Source organism: Anomaloglossus baeobatrachus, chromosome 8 (assembly GCF_048569485.1).
Source record: "Anomaloglossus baeobatrachus isolate aAnoBae1 chromosome 8, aAnoBae1.hap1, whole genome shotgun sequence".
NCBI lineage: Eukaryota > Metazoa > Chordata > Amphibia > Anura > Aromobatidae > Anomaloglossus > Anomaloglossus baeobatrachus.
The window spans coordinates 244,141,620-244,160,181 of record NC_134360.1 but is presented as its reverse complement, the minus strand read 5'-3'; the positions used below and the strand labels follow the sequence as shown (position 1 = coordinate 244,160,181).

The window sequence follows — 18,562 nt, the reverse complement described above, 5'->3', positions numbered from 1 at the left end:
GGTTTATGTCATGGCTTTCTCTCCTGTGAAAGCCGCTTTACCGCAGTGATTTACCGGCCAGTCCTTAGGGTGCCCTACTGGTCACTTTCAGAGATTAATCTTTAAACCATTAAAGTCTAGCATTATGTATAATTTTTAAGCCGTTTATCAGCCTTACCCTATTAGAGCAAATTATAGGATTCTCTCCGTAATGAAATGCTGATCCCCAAACTTTAAACTGCACGGAAATGTCAACCTTTCACAGAGAAGCTCCATTACAAAAAGAGTCGTTAAAGCCCTGACACAAGGCTGCCCTTCACTATTTCAACACTGCAAACCACGTCTTTAGAAAATCATTTCTTTAGGGTAGCTTACATTTTATGCCTAATTGGTGGTTAGGAAGATTCCACGATTTTGGGGAATATATTTTAGCAGAGATAATTGCATTCTTACGGACTATATTGTTGGGCGTCCTACTCCTTTTCCTTCCCTATCTCCGGTAATGCGTATGCTAGACAACGCGCCATCATCTAAAACAATGCAGTAAATAGCTATCGTCTGTCTCCTTCAACTGCTTGTGCATTAGTGAGAACAATGACAGATGACTATTCATTTTCCACTGAAATAAGCCTCAAATTGAATTCTCTTTGCATCTAAATTATAACGCCAGCAGAAAATTAAAGTTTGTGCACCGGATCTGTTATAATTGTTGACGTCCTGAGGTTTTCACACTCGGATTGCTTGCGATGCCACAGGACTACCGTTTACCATTACACTTTAAAGTTCCAGAAGTGAAAGACAATATCCAGTTCAATGACTTCCAACGATTTCTGCAGCCATCGTTCCTGACACTTTTTGAGACAATTTTCTGCCTGGTTTTAGATTATGTTTAACCTAATATTGAAGATAAATGATTTGGCACGATGGATAGATTGAGTAGACTGTGTGTCTTTATTAGATGGAGGTTTCAGAGAGGGCTCGGTGCGGCGATCACACACCAGGGTTCAGAAGGGGCGGCCATACTCTGCAATTTGCATTCGCTCAGGGAAATTTCTCAGATGAAAATAACATGAAGGGGAGGGAGGGAATAGGAGCAGATCCACGGCACGGAGATAAAAGAACTCTTTAATATATGACCTTGCAGAGTTGCAGAGCAATAATTAAATGCCTGGATGAGCAGAGCAGCTTCCAGGAACACAGCTAAAAGAAAATGGACGTGTCATTATCCGCAGCCAAACAGATACTAACCCCCCTCCCTCTGGGACCACCCTTACCTCAAGCTGGGAAGTGCTAAAGCCGAAAACGTGTTGGGAAACATACTGAAAGCATGAACAAAGGTGGCAAAGTTGGTATTCATGAAACCATGTACATACACTACAGGGACAAAAGTATTGGGACATGGCTCTCAATGACTGAATTCAGTCCCATTGCAATAACGGTATAGGATCGACCAGCAAGTCATGCAGTCTGGCTTTACAAATATTGGTAAAAAAAAAAAAAAAAAGAGCTCACTGAATTTGAGCTTGATCCTGTATTTGGACGCCACCTTGACAACAAGTCTTAACAATTCCTCGATCAACTCTGAGTGGTATTGTTGAAAAGAGAAACTCAGCCATGGAGTGGAGATTGCGTAACGTTAGATAGCGGGGGTCACCGAGTGCAGACAGGTTCCCTCCGCTCTACTGACCCCATAACTGCAGAGTCCAGACCTCCTCTGGTAACATCAGCAGAAGCGCGGTGCACAGGGGTGAAGAATCCACAAGTGATGTGACCATATCTGGGAACATACAGACCCCCTACTTCTATAATCCCAATTTTCTTATATGGTATTTCTTTCTTACCTACTTATACGTTATATTGTTTGATGTAACATATCATATTATTGCTATAAAAATAGGAAAACTGTGCTAAAATGCACCTAAAATCAATTGTCACCAAACCCTTGCCAGGAATCCTGCAAACATAGTAAATTAAATCCTAAATCTGAGACCACTGATGAAGGACGACGCTTCCTGTGAAATGCGTTGGTGATCCTGGATCCACAGATAACGGACTATTCCTTAGTGAGTGACATCACGGTGTTTAGGTAGACCGTGCTATATTGTATTGTGGTGAGGCGGCCGGAGCGCTGCACAGGCACCTCTTACACCCATCATCCACAGATCACAAACGCCTATCATCCATAACCAGGAAATCGACAGCTGATGGGCAATTCTCTTTTACTCTGCCTTGTTCGCTCCCTGGAATCTGATTTACAGACACATCGGAGCATGTTTACAAGCTGGACACTAGTCAGATAAGTAGGATTTCATTTACTGTATATGCAGGATTCATGGAAAGAGTTTTGACAATTGATTTTAGGTGCATTATAGTGCACTTTGCCTATTCATATACGGTATGTACTTTCTTTGGATTTAGCAATGTGCAGATAGCTTGCTACTTACTGCAGCTTTATGTACCGAACCTTAAAGCTATGTGCGCACGTGTGCGCTCTGCACCGCACCTAAAAGGTGCGCTTCAGAGCGCAGCCGAAAAGCTCCGTTCTGAAGCGCATGGTGCCGGCGAGAACGTGCGCTCTGCATGCAGCTCCTGCCATAGACAGAGCAGGGGCTGCCGGCAAAGCGCATGGAAGAAGTGACATGTCACTTCTTAGAACGCGCGCTTCGGGCAGCAGCCGAAGCGCTGCGCTCTAAGACGCCACGTGCGCACGGCCCCTGCACAATCTCCATAGATTATGCAGGGAACGCAGGACGCATGCAGTTACGCTGCGCTACAAAGCGCAGCGTAACTGCATGTAATACGCACACGTGCGCACATAGCCTAAGGCAGATTCTCAGGGAGATCTACGTCCGGACCATAGATCTTAACAGCTCATTTACATATTAAGACAAACATGGATTTCTCTAGAATAAGACATCGGATTGCAGATATCAGGGTATCATGTTACTCAACTGTCTACTACCTGCATTCTTATATAGACGGCTTAGGAAGGTTGCGCCAACTGGCTGATGACCTTTAACCGTGAATTCTTCATTTTTACACTTTCCTTTTTTCCTCCCCTTCTTCCCAGAGATGCATCTTTTTTTTTTTTTTGTCAACATAGCTACACGAGGGCTTGATTTGTGCAGAACGAGTCAGAACTAAAGTGAGCAGAGAACGCGATGGCCGCTGTAGTGACAGGCCGATGCTGGCTGTATAAACACAGCAGCTAACCTATAAAATATACGTCTTCGGTTGTGAATGGGTTAATATAAGCTTTCCTATGCTACATAATTGCACTTTATGCTGTGGGGCACTTTTTTCTCTCCGGTGGTGTCCCGGCTGTACAGGAGTCGCGTGGACAGCACTTGTGACGTCACAAAGTTAGACAGTGAGCACTACGAGTCTTTTTGGACCCTGCGTGAGCTCGTAGTGCTCACTGTCTAACTTTGTGACGTCACAAGTGCTGTACACGCGACTCCTGTACAGCCGGGACACCACTGGCCGGGGTGCTCCGGCCTGTATCGCGTTCTTTTTTGCCACCCGCCCTGCGTATTTCCCTGTGGTGACAGTTAACCCTTCAACCCAGCCACTCCAGGGAACTTCCAGCATTACTGACAGCCGCGCGGACCACCTGCCGAATCCATCTGCAGCCTTGAATTCTGTGCAATCTGAGTAAGTTATAATCACACTGTTCAGCCCGGTCAGCACTCTGTGCAGTCACCTTCTAGGGAGTAAGGGGTGCTTCACACACAGCGAGCTCGCTGCCGAGATCGCTGCTGAGTCACGCTTTTTGTGACGCAGCAGTGACCTCATTAGCGATCTCGCTGTGTGTGACACTGAGCAGCGATCTGGCCCCTGCTGCGAGATCGCTGCTCGTTACACACAGCCCTGGTTCGTTTTCTTCAAAGGCACTCTCCCGCTGTGACACACAGATCGCTGTGTGTGACAGCGAGAGAGCGACAAATGAAGCGAGCAGGGAGCGGGAGCCGGCGTCTGGCAGCTGCGGATGCTGGTAACTAAGGTAAACATCGGGTAACCAAGGTGGTTACCCGATATTTACCTTAGTTACCAGCCTCCGCAGCTCTCACGCTGCCTGTGCTGCCAGCTCCGGCTCTCTGCACATGTAGCTGCTGTACACATCGGGTTAATTAACCCGATGTGTACTGTAGCTAGGAGAGCAAGGAGCCAGCGCTAAGCAGTGTGCGCGGCTCCCTGCTCTCTGCACATGTAGCTGCATTACACATCGGGTTAATTAACCCGATGTGTACTGTAGCTAGGAGAGCAAGGAGCCAGCGCTCAGTGTGCGCGGCTCCCTGCTCCCTGCACACACAGCTAAGCGGTGTGCGCTGGTAACTAATGTAAACATCGGGTAACCATACCCGATGTTTACCTTAGTTACCAGTGTCCGCAGCTTCCAGACGCCGGCTCCGTGCAAGCGCAGCGTCACTTGCACGTCGCTGCTGGCTGGGGGCTGTTCACTGGTCGCTGGTGAGATCTGCCTGTTTGACAGCTCACCAGCGACCATGTAGCGATGCAGCAGCGATCCTGAACAGGTCAGATCGCTGGTCGGATCGCTGCTGCATCGCTAAAGTGTGAAGGTACCCTTAATGAAGTAGTGTTATTAACACTGTTTGAACACCCTGCACCAAGTGTTTCCTGTTTTAGCAGTATTGTATGTGATTCAGTGGATGCGCGTGTTCTATATCTTATCTAAATTTATTTATTTTAATTAGGTGGTCCACACACAGAACCACTCGATCACCAGCGGCTCCATTGTTCCTGTAGCGCCTGTTTATTTGATATTTTCCTAATATTTTTCTGGTGCCCTTGTTCCACGGCTCTATCCTGTTTTTGCTTATCTATACTGTTCATACAACGGAGTCGACACTAAAGTTTGTGCCTCTTACAAGTTTAAGACTTGGGATTTCCAGACTTTTGAATTTTGGCCCTAGAACATTGAGTGATGTCTATTGTCATCATGAAGAGCTGCAAACAATGAATGGTTATGGATGACGTCATGGGTGCAAGTATCATAAATCACAGTCGAATGAAAACTGCACCAAGCTAAGGAGGTAGACCAAGGGTCGGGTAAGAAGAGGCAAAGGGTGTGGGGGCAAGGACCATGCACATTTCAGCGTGCGCTGATGGGACTGCACTGACAGGCACACGTTACAGGCAGGCACCAGAGTTACAGGGTAGAGGACAGGAATTAAGCACGATCACAGGAAGATGGGGGTCTGCAGAAGAAAAAGCTCTGTTCGGAGCACGGCTCTGCTGTTTCCCCCACAGGGGGTGGGTTGGACCAGACGTGCCAATCTTTATCTGGATAAGAAGTGAAAGGGACCAACCTTCTCGCTGATCTGAGAGATGGAGGTTTGATTGAATGGCGGTGCGATGAGGATGACGAGGAAGTAGAAAGACAAGGAGAAACACAGAGAGAGTAAAAACAGAAAACTGCATGTGTACGTGACACAGACACACAACTCGCACACGAAAGCGTGGTGACCGGCGTGGCTGCATCTGCCATTCTCCACTGTCTGACCGTGCACACTCGCCTTACACACAACATACCCCATAACTACAGCATTGTTATTCACAACTCAACCCTTCCATTGCACAAAATTCTAGTCTATAACATTCGACTTAGCAGGTTGTTGGTGTCTTAGTAAACCAAGACGTCTCAACATGATATACATTAAATGATAAGACACCCGATGCAGGACAGGGGAGATTGGGGTGTAAGCCATTTTTATTTTCATCCATTTGCGGCGACGGTAGGCTTACTAAGGGCCATTGCACATATCCGGCATTTCGCCGGATTAGCGGATCCGGCACACTCGAGTACAGTGTTAATACTGTAGAATGGCATCGCGGCAAGCTCCGATCACATGCTCCGGTCATGTGACCGGAGGTTGCCGCAATGCCATTGTACTGTATTACACTGTACTGGAGTGTGCCGGATCCGCTAATCCAGCAAAATGCTGGATATGTGAAAAGGCCCTAAGAAGTGAATATTTCCTTGTTTGTTCTGATAGAAACACAAACAAAACAACTTATTCCCAGTATAGTCACAGATCTGAATTGGGGTTGTCACTGGGATAGGCTAATTGTAGATTGTACACCCATACACATTAGACACAGTGAATTCTCTGGATAATGAGAAATCCCGAACTCTCATCAAATGCTGCGTGTGGCTCCAAACGCTAAATTTCCGAGTATGGGGGAGGGGAGGCGGTGGGCACTGAATATTTTAGGTAGAACTGTGATTTAACTGGAATGTCAGCCATCAAATCAATGTAAAAGTCTCTATAATTAATCAGGGAGACAGACATTGGAAACTGTGAACACTCATGCAAGGAAGGCTACATCCTAGGAAACGAGCTTGTATATACATGAAATTTGCAGAAAGTATTTTAAGGACATGGGCTCAGTAGAAATTGATGTGTTTATAAACTTAAAAGCAGATCTGTCACCAAATTTCATAACAAATCAGATCTGATGCCTGATGCAGCTGGTGTACTGCCTCTGAACAGTCCATGTCAGAATGGCTGCATAATCCGCAAATAAAATATTAAAGTTAATATTAGGCAGGGAAACTTTTATAAAGGATTATACCGCTAGTCTTTTATAAATTATTATACTGCTAGTCTTACATGGATTGTTACAGTTAGGAAACTTGTATAAAGGATTATACCGCTAGTCTTACATGGATTGTTACAGTTAGGAAACTTGTATAAGGGATTATACTGCTAGTCTTACATGGATTGTTACAGTTAGGAAACTTGTATAAGGGATTATACTGCTAGTCTTACATGGATTGTTACAGTTAGGAAACTTTTATAAAGTGTTATGCTGCTAGTCTTACATGGATTGTTACAGTTAGGAAACTTGTGTAAGGGATTATACTGCTAGTCTTACATGGATTGTTACAGTTAGGAAACTTGTATAAAGGATTATACTGCTAGTCTTACATGGATTGTTACAGTTAGGGAACTTTCATAAAGGATTATACTGCTAGTCTTATATGGATTGTTACAGTTAGGAAACTTGTATAAAGGATTATACTGCTAGTCTTACATGGATTGTTACAGTTAGGAAACTTGTATAAAGGATTATACTGCTAGTCTTACATGGATTGTTACAGTTAGGAAACTTGTATAAGGGATTATACTGCTAGTCTTACATGGATTGTTACAGTTAGGAAACTTTTATAAAGTGTTATGCTGCTAGTCTTACATGGATTGTTACAGTTAGGAAACTTGTGTAAGGGATTATACTACTAGTCTTACATGGATTGTTACAGTTAGGAAACTTGTATAAAGGATTATACTGCTAGTCTTACATGGATTGTTACAGTTAGGGAACTTTCATAAAGGATTATACTGCTAGTCTTATATGGATTGTTACAGTTAGGAAACTTGTATAAAGGATTATACTGCTAGTCTTACATGGATTGTTACAGTTAGGAAACTTGTATAAAGGATTATACTGCTAGTCTTACATGGATTGTTACAGTTAGGAAACTTGTATAAAGGATTATACTGCTAGTCTTACATGGATTGTTACAGTTAGGAAACTTGTATAAAGGATTATACTGCTAGTCTTACATGGATTGTTACAGTTAGGAAACTTGTATAAATTATTATACTGCTAGTCTTACATGGATTGTTACAGTTAGGAAACTTGTATAAATTATTATACTGCTAGTCTTACATGGATTGTTACAGTTAGGAAACTTGTATAAATTATTATACTGCTAGTCTTACATGGATTGTTACAGTTAGGAAACTTGTATAAGGGATTATACTGCTAGTCTTACATGGATTGTTACAGTTAGGAAACTTGTATAAAGGATTATACTGCTAGTCTTACATGGATTGTTACAGTTAGGAAACTTGTATAAAGGATTATACTGCTAGTCTTACATGGATTGTTACAGTTAGGAAACTTGTATAAAGGATTATACTGCTAGTCTTACATGGATTGTTACAGTTAGGAAACTTGTATAAATTATTATACTGCTAGTCTTACATGGATTGTTACAGTTAGGAAACTTGTATAAGGGATTATACTGCTAGTCTTACATGGATTGTTACAGTTAGGAAACTTGTATAAGGGATTATACTGCTAGTCTTACATGGATTGTTACAGTTAGGAAACTTTTATAAAGGCTTATACCGCTAGTCTTACATCATTGTTAGGAAACTTGTATAAAGGATTATACTGCTAGTCTTACATGGATTGTTACAGTTAGGAAACTTGTATAAAGGATTATACTGCTAGTCTTACATGGATTGTTACAGTTAGGAAACTTGTATAAAGGATTATACTGCTAGTCTTACATGGATTGTTACAGTTAGGAAACTTGTATAAGGGATTATACTGCTAGTCTTACATGGATTGTTACAGTTAGGAAACTTGTATAAGGGATTATACTGCTAGTCTTACATAGATTGTTACAGTTAGGAAACTTGTATAAAGGATTATACTGCTAGTCTTACATGGATTGTTACAGTTAGGAAACTTGTATAAAGGATTATACTGCTAGTCTTACATGGATTGTTACAGTTAGGAAACTTGTATAAAGGATTATACTGCTAGTCTTACATGGATTGTTACAGTTAGGAAACTTGTATAAAGGATTATACTGCTAGTCTTACATGGATTGTTACAGTTAGGAAACTTGTATAAAGGATTATACTGCTAGTCTTACATGGATTGTTACAGTTGGGGAACTTGTATAAAGGATTATACTGCTAGTCTTACATGGATTGTTACAGTTAGGGAACTTGTATAAAGGATTATACTGCTAGTCTTACATGGATTGTTACAGTTAGGGAACTTGTATAAAGGATTATACTGCTAGTCTTACATGGATTGTTACAGTTAGGGAACTTTTATAAAGGATTATACTGCTAGTCTTACATGGATTGTTACAGTTAGGAAACTTGTATAAAGGATTATACTGCTAGTCTTACATGGATTGTTACAGTTAGGGAACTTTTATAAAGTGTTATGCTGCTAGTCGTACATGGATTTTCATAGTTAGTACACTAACCCCATCAGGACTAAGAAAACTAAAAATAAATGCAGTTAGTATTGTCAAATCTGGAGACAGATCAACTTTAATATTTCAGAGCTACTACACTGGAAAATGACTGTACTTCTGTAAATACTGGTAAATTATGTAGTTGATCTTTACCCACTTTTCCATGTCTGTTTTTTTTCTTAAATAGTGATTACAATACTTACTGAACGGATAATGAGATCAGATTATGACACACACAGTAACACAGAATAGTCCTGGACGATATACGCTGCATTTTTGCACTATACAGAATATGCTTACCAGCAAACAGCAGTACACAGTAACTCTCAAACAGCACAATCAGAAAACACAGGCACTTTAACATGTGCGCCTACATAACAGCTCGCCATAACAAACACACACACACGACCACCACCAATAGAAAAGGGGCTGGTTGGCAATTGAGCAGAGTCCTGTAAAGACGACTGTTAGCAGTGGTCCATGGTTGGGTGATTGAGTTCTTACCACGCACGTAGAGATTAGCGGGAGCAGAGTAACGTGTCCCAGCACTGTTGGTGGCTACACATTCATACTTCCCCTGGTCGGATTCCTCGCTGTTCTCAATTTGCAGAGCTCCTGGAAATAAAGGAAAGAACAAAATGAAAATCTGTAAACCTGGACTAGTGGCCCAAATGTTCTGTAATTGATCATCAAACAATCTCCTACAAGAACCATGTTATGACTATGTTATGACCAAGAATCGGTAATTAAAGTCAACTTGAATACAAGAAATATTATCAAGACCTTTAATTAATCTTTAGGAATCTATGCCAAGTTCTAAGCACAAACAAAAGTGATATCAGCTGTTGTGAATGTGCCCAGAGATAAGATGTAAAAAGTCTCCTCCTTGGACCCGAGTGTTGAAAGGAAGTCTCACTTTGCTGCCATCATTTCTGTGCAGCTCATCTAGAAAGACCGGGAGATTCTGGGATAATGCTAAACGTTTATTGGAGATCAGGATCATCCTCATTACTGTGCCTGAGACTAAAAAAGTGACTATACAGAGATGGTCCTGTGGCTGCGCAAAGGAATAACCTAATATCAAATACACATGGTTCTTCCATTATCGTAACACATGAAGAACAAGCTGCGAAAGTCTGAAGCTTCTGATGGGGGTGTTAGTGGTTAGGACTGTGTGAGGTGGACGACAATGATAATGACCAGGAAAAGTGTGAGGTTTGGAGGAACTTCATACAGAGGTTGTACCCTTTTTTATGAATAAGATCAAGAAGTTTAGGAAGAAGAAGAATATCTGATATCTCCAAGTGGAGCCTCCCAATGCCATTGTACTGTGTCCCAATAGGTTTGAAAACAAGCAATTTACCATATGCCCAACCACGTTTGCCAACTTGACCAACTAACCATTCTTACCGATGCTTTCTCTAGAGTATTATAATCCATATTTATTCCATAATCAGGTACAGTTTGGCAAGTAGAGCCCAAGCCCAGTGAAGGAAGCAGTTACTGGATTTTTGAGCTGCGGACTTACTCCGTGATTGTTTTCATGGATCCTCTTCTTCTCCAATGGAGTTGACTACAATCAGATCCTAAAGTCTTAATTATATTATCAGATTAGATAAACTAAACGTATAGGAGAAATAAAAAAAAAAAAAAGTGCAAACCCCAGTGATAGGAGTAAACTATGTTTACTCTGCAAAAAGGGTACAGCCAGACTGTTATGTGAAACACAAGAACAAACAACAGAATGTGAGACTGTTAATTGTGAAGACTAATGAGCCCCCGAAGAGGTGATGGGAAGATGGTGGAAGCGGCATTGTGAGGAAGACCCCGGCATTCTTACCTCTGATCGGTGTACCACCTGGTGAGGTAATATGAATGCAAATAAGATTAGAAAGAAGCTGTTAGTAATAAGTATAAAGGAGATATAAGGACATTCAGAGATAAGATGATGGGTTGGGGACTGATGAACCTTTAGATAGACACGGCATCAGCCTTATGTGCCCACATAGAGGTTATCGTAACACATTTTTAATAGGTTCATTACAAAAACGACAACAGGAATTACACGGAAATAACCTAAAGAGGATTGGAGAGTGTGAGGGAAGGTCCGGCTTATTCAATAACACAGTGAGGAGCGCACACGTGTAATGGGGGGACTGTACCCAATGCTTGGGGAGAACAACTGCTTTTCAAAGAGTTTATCCAAATGTCAAGAGTAGAGATGAGCAGACTCGTGGAAGTTCGGTTCTGCGGGTTCTGCCGGACTTTAAATAAAGTTCTGTTTGGGACACAGACTTAACCTAAACCTCGATGGAAGTTACTAATTGAGTAGTTCAGGTCTCCACCCACATGCTGCCAGCCATAAACAGATCACTTCCAAGGATGGGTCAGCGGGATTTTCCCATATTGTTTGGACACAACATCCGATCACGCTGTTGTTATCCTCATTGTGAGCCATTCAAACACTGCAAACGGCTCCCACTTGGCTAAGCACCGAGCGTACCTCAGCACAACGATGCTCTTCTGAGTGATGTGTGAAGCCCCTGAACCCAAACTCTTTTTTGGTAAAGTCCGTGTTCAGTACGAACACCGAACATCAAACCTCGGGTTCGCCCATCTCTAGTCAAGAGTAGACATGCTGGATTATGGTCTTAAGCTTTTATAGATCCTGAGAACGAGCCCGTTCCATTTAAGATTTAAAAAAATTTTATTGGATAAATTGAAAACCTCACATTACATGGGGGAAAGGGGTCAACTAAAATAGACAACTATTTGAGGTTGTCAATATCAGCTGAGACTAAAACCTACAGTGCCTGTAAATAATCAATACCTTGATCGCTGCGGTAGCAGGAACGGGCAATCACTGGATCATTTTCTCAGTGGGGCAACTCGAATGTCACCAGTGATCACTGATCTCCTTAATTGACAGAATATTCTAAGTAATTGGGAGGTGAGGCCTTCTAGGGTGACCATAAGTAATTGGGAGGTGAGGCCTTCTAGGGTGACCATAAGTAATTGGGAGGTGAGGCCTTCTAGGGTGATCGGAGGCTGTAATAACTTCTATCCAATCCTTACTGACTGGAGATCTACCCGGTGGAGCCCGGCATCTCAGACTATTTCTTCTGTACGTCTACCCCCGACCTCTGATCCAACTTGGTGGGTCACAGCACACGTGTCTTCTCCGCACCGTGTCATGTAATAAAACCTCTGTGGACCAGGTTGTTAGTGGTTTAGTTTGTGGGCTTGACACAGACACCATTCGTGGCTGCAATTTTACCTGTATTACTTTTAGTACAAAAAAAAATACCAGTCTGGAGTCGTCGTCGTCATCATCATCAGAGGTCTCCCCCTGTCTCGCACACTAATATCGCACAGGGTAGCTGGGATTTTCTCCACAGCCAAGCCAATATTTGTACGGAGCTCTGCCAAAGCAATATCAAACTTTCCCCAGCAGTTTCCTTGCACAAGGAGAGCCGGAATGAAATGCAGTCGTCATGGAGACAATACGATTGAGCCTTTCCTCTCATTAAATGAGCCAAATTCCCCCACAATTCCCCGTGCCGCACATCCCATCCAAGCGCAGCTCTTTAACTCGTGCATCTCCAACGTTATTGACTAATATGGCAGGATTACAGTTGCAATAAGTCTGTGGTTGGAAATCTGCCATTGATAATATGGTGACCGCCATCTGATAATTATCTAGTGACTCACAAGGGCTCTGCCCAGTTCTTCTACCCCAGATATGTGCTCCAGGGAGTGGTCCATAAACTATAAAAGGTTATTTTATATGAATGTTCCTGCAAAAATATACACACCTCCAGCAAAACCCACAGTGTTGATCTATACCCACCATCCATGGGTGGGGAGTACATTCACCCCCACAAACGTCCTTTGAACCATGAGGCTCCTCTGTTATTGTGGTTTTGATGCCTAAACCAGTTTAATGTCTGTTTTGTTAAGCCATAACTTGTTTCTCACCCCGAGGGACTCTGGTACCAGTCTATCCATTGGTGTGAATATGGGAAGTGCACGCCAAGTTCATATCACAGCTCAGCAGTTCTGCGGTTTGGGGCACAAGGGCTGGGTCAGGTTTTGCTATTGAAAGCAAAAGATTTCTTAAAAGGAGTCTGCGATCCCTAACATGCATGTTAACCCTAGAACGCATACCTGGGGCCTCGCAGGCCTGCTAGGTCATTTGTTTTCTATGGTAGATTGAATTGCTTGCGCGTTCTAGGGTTAAACTAGCTTTACTGTGATATAGGGGACTTACCCCCCTCTAAAAACCCATACGAGCTCTATACACCTGCCACTTTTACAGTGCATGAAAAAATAACTTAATTTGTATGAAAATTAGGGGCTTTGGTGCACCCTTGGCATGTCCAAGAGTTTGCTGCATCATTATGCCCCCTCATTTTGCAAATTGGGGGCTTCCTACACGTCTTACTAAAGTGTGGTGCCAATACCCGGCTGCGTTCTCCTCCTTGACTCCTCTCTGGTGATGCTGCTAAATTGTAGCGTCAGCAGAGAGGAGCCAGAGACGTGGCCATGTACAAGTTGTGTCTGCACACGCATGACTTTGCACTCGCTCTGGGATGGCAACGTTGTCAATCAGAAGCAGGGGAAGACCTGAACATGCAAAAAAAAAAGGAGCATAACAATGCACCAAACTTTTGGACATGTCAAAAGATGCACCAAAGCGGTTCATGTAAATGTAAAGTAAAAGCTATTTTCTCAGGAACTGTAAAAGTGACAGGAATAGAGCTAGTATAATTTTATAGGGTCTAAGTCACCGTATAAAATGCATATTGGAGGTGTCAGACTTCCTTTAAATCTGTGAATTTTCACTTTTTATATGATGCATGCCAATTTCAGATCGTGCTGGCTCCTTTTTTTCTCTGTTATGACTGTAGTTATGCTACAATTCTGGTGACTGACCATCACCATACCATGCACGCCTGATTTTGGTTTGCAATGTATTCCTCCTGTTGGTGGCTGTTCAGATTCAGTTGCCTCACCCTTTCCACAGGCAATGCTAATTAAGCACCATTCTTGGATCTGGTCCGCCTTTATCAATGGTTGCTGTTTGGCACTGGGAGGGTCAGTTCTGATATAGTCCTGGTATGTGTAGAGCTTGCTCCACATGCTGGGACCTGGGCTGGTCTCTATCCACAATTGCCTTTTTTGCAACATGGAAGCGGCTATATACAGGTTACAGGTATGTGTGCTCCATTATGGTTCTGCTTTTAACTTTATCTAGGAGGCCGCATGGCACATGAAATACAGAATATAGAGTAGGACCCCCCTATTGAGATTTGCCGTGACGTTGGCAGGGGTGGCTCAAAAAATTGATCAATTATTTGCTAAAAATCTCAATTTTTTTTTTATTATAGTACAGTTGGAATAAATCTGTGAATTTTCACTTTTTATATGATGCATGCCAATTTCAGATCGTGCTGGCTCCTTTTTTTCCTTTAAAGGGGTTGTCTATGACTTTTATATAGATGGCATATCCTTAGGAAAGGTCATTAATATATGGTGCTTACAATGGCCAAATATGCAAAGCTGTGGGGGGTCAGAACTGTACAGCTCCGTCAACTGCATAATGGTCGTGGCTGCGATTCGCATAGGGGGTGGATGTGCGGTCCCCGGGAGGAGACACTGTACAGTTGATGGCGCTGTGCAGCACCGCAATTGAGCACATTGCAACAGCACCCGGAATAGCGGATCAGGTGTCACAGCCCAACCCCTCAGATATTGATGACCTAGGCCAGAGGTCCCCAACCTTTCTGATTTTGCTCTGAGAGAGGGTCATTAGCCTGCTCCCGCAACCCTCACAGTAGTGACATCCAGAGCCCCTATTACTAGTATAATGACAGCCAAAGCTTTTCCATAGAAATCACAACAAGGCAGGATACCAAGATCCAGAGGTTCCTACCTTATCTCCATTCAGATTGGCGCTACTCACAAAAGTCACTAGCTGAAGACCTGCTGCTCATAGTTATTTGCTAGTCGTGTTTGTAAGGCACCCAAGTGACAGACAGCCGCGAGCCACATGTGGCTCCCGAGCTGCAGGTTGGGGACCCCTGACCTAGGCTATAGATTTAAAAGCCCCCCTTTAAAAGGGAACCTGTCAGCAGAAATTTTGCAATAAACCTAAAAGATTCCTCCTCTGCAGCTCCTGGGATGCATTCTAGAAAGGTTCCTGTTGCTATTGTGCCCCCTTTGAGACCTAAATAAATACTTTATAAAGTCTTACCTTTTTGTATGCACATTTTTTTTTTATGGTCACGGGGGCGGGCTGTCTTGCGTCCGTTATTTGCCTCCTGCCACTTTACGCCATCCCCCATTGCTCATTTCCATACATTAGGATGCCGCCCAGAGCTCCTGAGGTCTCGCGCATGCCCAGTGGCACTATGGCGGGACAGCACTGTGTAAAGCGAGACTGCTGGTGAGGTGATTGCGCAGGCGCGAGATTACAGGCGGCGCTGTGATTGTCATCAGCAGTGTCATAAAGGTACCCGCCTATAATCTCGCGCCTGCGGTAGTAGGTGACGTGGGTTCATATGGCCAGCGCTTGCGCATAATGGTGGAAGCAGAGGGAAAAGCGCGAACACGAGATTATGGGCGGGTACTTGGATGACGCTGCTGATGACAATCACAGCGCCGCTCTTTATCTCGCGCCTACGCAATCACCTCACCAGCGGTCACACTTTACACAGTGCTGTCCCGCAATAGTGTCACTGGGCATGCGCGAGACCTCAGGAGCATAAAAAAAATTTGCATACAAAAAGGGAAGACTTTATAAAGTATTTATTTAGGTCTCAAAGGGGGCACAATAGCAACAGGATCCTTTCTAGAATGCAGCCCAGGAGCTGCAGAGGGGGAATCTTTTAGGTTTATTGTGAAATTTCTGCTGACAGGTTCCCTTTAAGTTTGATCAATCAGTTGTGATTACTATAGACGTCCCCCTGTTTGTGTATCAAAGAAGAAAAATAAATTAAAAAAAAAAAAAAAAATCACAGATGTCACTTTTGGCGACATCACAATCAAAGCTCCCATCCAGGACCCGCAATATATGTTGGTTTTCACTATGCAGATCTTCTAGTCCTCGGTGCAAAGTTTCAGGACTGAATGTATAATAAAATCACTCCACCGGTTTCTCGCTCAGACAGCCGCCTGGCATTTCCATCTGTCTTGGGTCAGGGTAACTATCGTTTGTGAGAGATGCCAGAACTGTGAAGGTTAAGCATGGGCTACACATGATAATATTTTATATGTCAGCTCATCAAGCTTTGATTTGCAGTCAGATTTCAGGGTGAAGAAAAGATTGTGAAATTGCCTGGAGTAAAGGAAACCGCCAAATGACAATATACACACACCGCCATTCAGGTAAAAAGGAAAAGGGTTTTTTTTTATATTTTTAAGCACATCACACACAAAACAATTCTCCCAGTGTGATTAATGGTTCTGTAATTTTTTGCAATCAGTATACTTGTCAGTAGAGCAATGTCGTTATTATGCATGAAATGAACAACGTTCCTCAGGTACCACCAATTACCTAAAACTAGACTGTAAAAGTAATCTGTCACCAGGATTTGTTCCCTAATCTGAGAGCAGCATGATTAAAGCGATGTGTCCCTTACTGGGCTGCTTGCTGTAGTTTTAATGAAATTACTGTTTTATCAGCAAGAGATTATCATTAGAGGACTAGTAAACCTACTGCCAGGTAGTCCAGTATATTCATGAGCTCTGTAGCACCCTGCCCCACCACTGATTGTGAGCTTTCTGCCTATGCACAGTGTAGAAAGAAAGAGGCCAATCAGTGGTGTGGGTGGGGTTATACATAGCTCAACATTCAGGGAACTGGTAGATCTGCAGCAGATAATACAGGGGGTTAATCAACAAAACAAAGGAGAGTGAACTCTCAATTCCAGCTCACCAGTTAGATGGAAGTCCGGTCAGATGGTGAACGGAAAAAATCTTGGCCATGACAATAGGAAAAACGAAAAAGTCCAGCACGACATCCAAAATATAAAACTTGCTCTTCTTTATTAATACATGTTAAAAAGGTTAAAAACCTGGACGAGGGACACGTTTCGGAATATGCTTCCTTATTCACAGGACTGTAAATAAGGAAGCTTATTCTGAAACGCGTCCCTCGTCCAGGTTTTTAACATGTATTAAAGAAGTTGTCCAGTTACCAAAACTGATTTTTTTTTTTCTGATAAATCTTGCTAATATGTGCCCCTCAACACATCTATTATGTTTTTTCAGCAAAATTACCTTTTATTGTGCACTAGCAGCACATGCTCATTGCTGGCTCCAGCTCTGATGGGGTTAATCTCTCCTCTGACTTCCTGTGTTCAGTTCCTACAAGTCCCAGAATTCTTTGTGGCTCTAGGGCGGTGTCTAGCTTATCTAACACACCCATTGTGTCTAAGGCTACTTTCACACATCCGGCTTGAGCTGTGCGGCTCAATCCGGCTGTGCAAGCTATGCAATGGATGCGGTGAAAACACCGCATCCTTTGCATAAGTTTTTCCTTTGCGGCCAGTCCGGTTTTTCCCGCTTGCGGCATGCTACTGAGCATGCGCAGTGGCAAAAACCGCATGCGGCGGCCGGATGCGGTTATTGCTGCATCGCGCCGCATCCGGCCGCCTTAGGCATGCATTGAAAAATGCGCCGCATCGGCCGAATGCGGCGCGATGCGGTTTTTTTTGCCGCACGAAAAAACGTGCCAGGCAACGTTCCATCCGGCCGCCGCATCAGCTAAATCTGCAGCATGCGGCAAAAACCGGACGGAACGCAAGGCCATGCGGCACAATGCGGCACTAATTAAAGTCTATGCAGGAAAATCGCAACCGGCAGCAAAAAAAAAAACCGGTTGCGATTTTCCTGCAAAGTGCCGGATTGTGCCGCATAGCAAAAAACGGAGGTGTGAAAGCAGCCTAATACACCCACTCTGCTCCCATCCAAACCCTCCTCCCTGCCTCTTCCCAGTGGATGTGCACTGAGAGCAATCACACAGAGACAGCAGCAGCTCTACACAGCCAGGGGAAGAAAGTGTGTGTGTGTGTGTGTGTGTATATATATACAGTGTGTGTGTGAGTGTGTATGTGTGTGTGTATGTCATACTCACCTGTCTGCAGGGTCCCGGTGCCATGCCTGCTTCCAGCCCCTGTCTCGGTACCGCCGCTTCGGCTGTGTGCAGTCTCCCCGGGGCACGTACGAAGCTTGCAGGACCTGGCGGTGGATCACCTGATGCAGTCACCTGACGCATCAGCTGATCGATTCTCGCGGTGCCGGCGGCCGGCTATCAGCTGATCCTGCCGTCAGGGGACTTCATCAGCTGATTACCGGCAGCTCCTGCAGTGATGGGCCAGGATCAGACTCCGCTGCAGGAGCTGCCGGTAATCAGCAAATAAGTGAGTATGTATTTATTTATTTTTTTTTTTTCTACTGATGCATCAGCTGATTGTATAATCGGCTTTTATACAATCAGCTGATGTATGATGTGATTCACATCATTTAACCTGACACATCATCTGATCG

At 43.6% G+C, this 18,562-nt stretch overlaps 1 protein-coding gene across 20 annotated transcripts in view; it reads right to left on the bottom strand.

The window, feature by feature from the left end:
• The window catches only part of PTPRF (protein tyrosine phosphatase receptor type F), a 1,173,234-nt gene that overhangs the window by 39,988 nt on the left and 1,114,684 nt on the right, over positions 1 to 18,562 (bottom strand). For 13 of the 20 annotated variants that reach the window (XM_075320465.1, XM_075320466.1, XM_075320464.1 and 10 more), the window contains 2 exons: positions 10,851 to 10,868; positions 9,515 to 9,625 (listed from right to left, as the gene is read on the bottom strand). In XM_075320465.1, coding sequence (XP_075176580.1) covers positions 9,515 to 9,625; positions 10,851 to 10,868 — 129 coding nt within the window. The remainder of the gene's footprint in view (positions 1 to 9,514; positions 9,626 to 10,850; positions 10,869 to 18,562) is intronic. The other 7 variants (XM_075320456.1, XM_075320461.1, XM_075320460.1 and 4 more) reach the window with 1 other exon arrangement.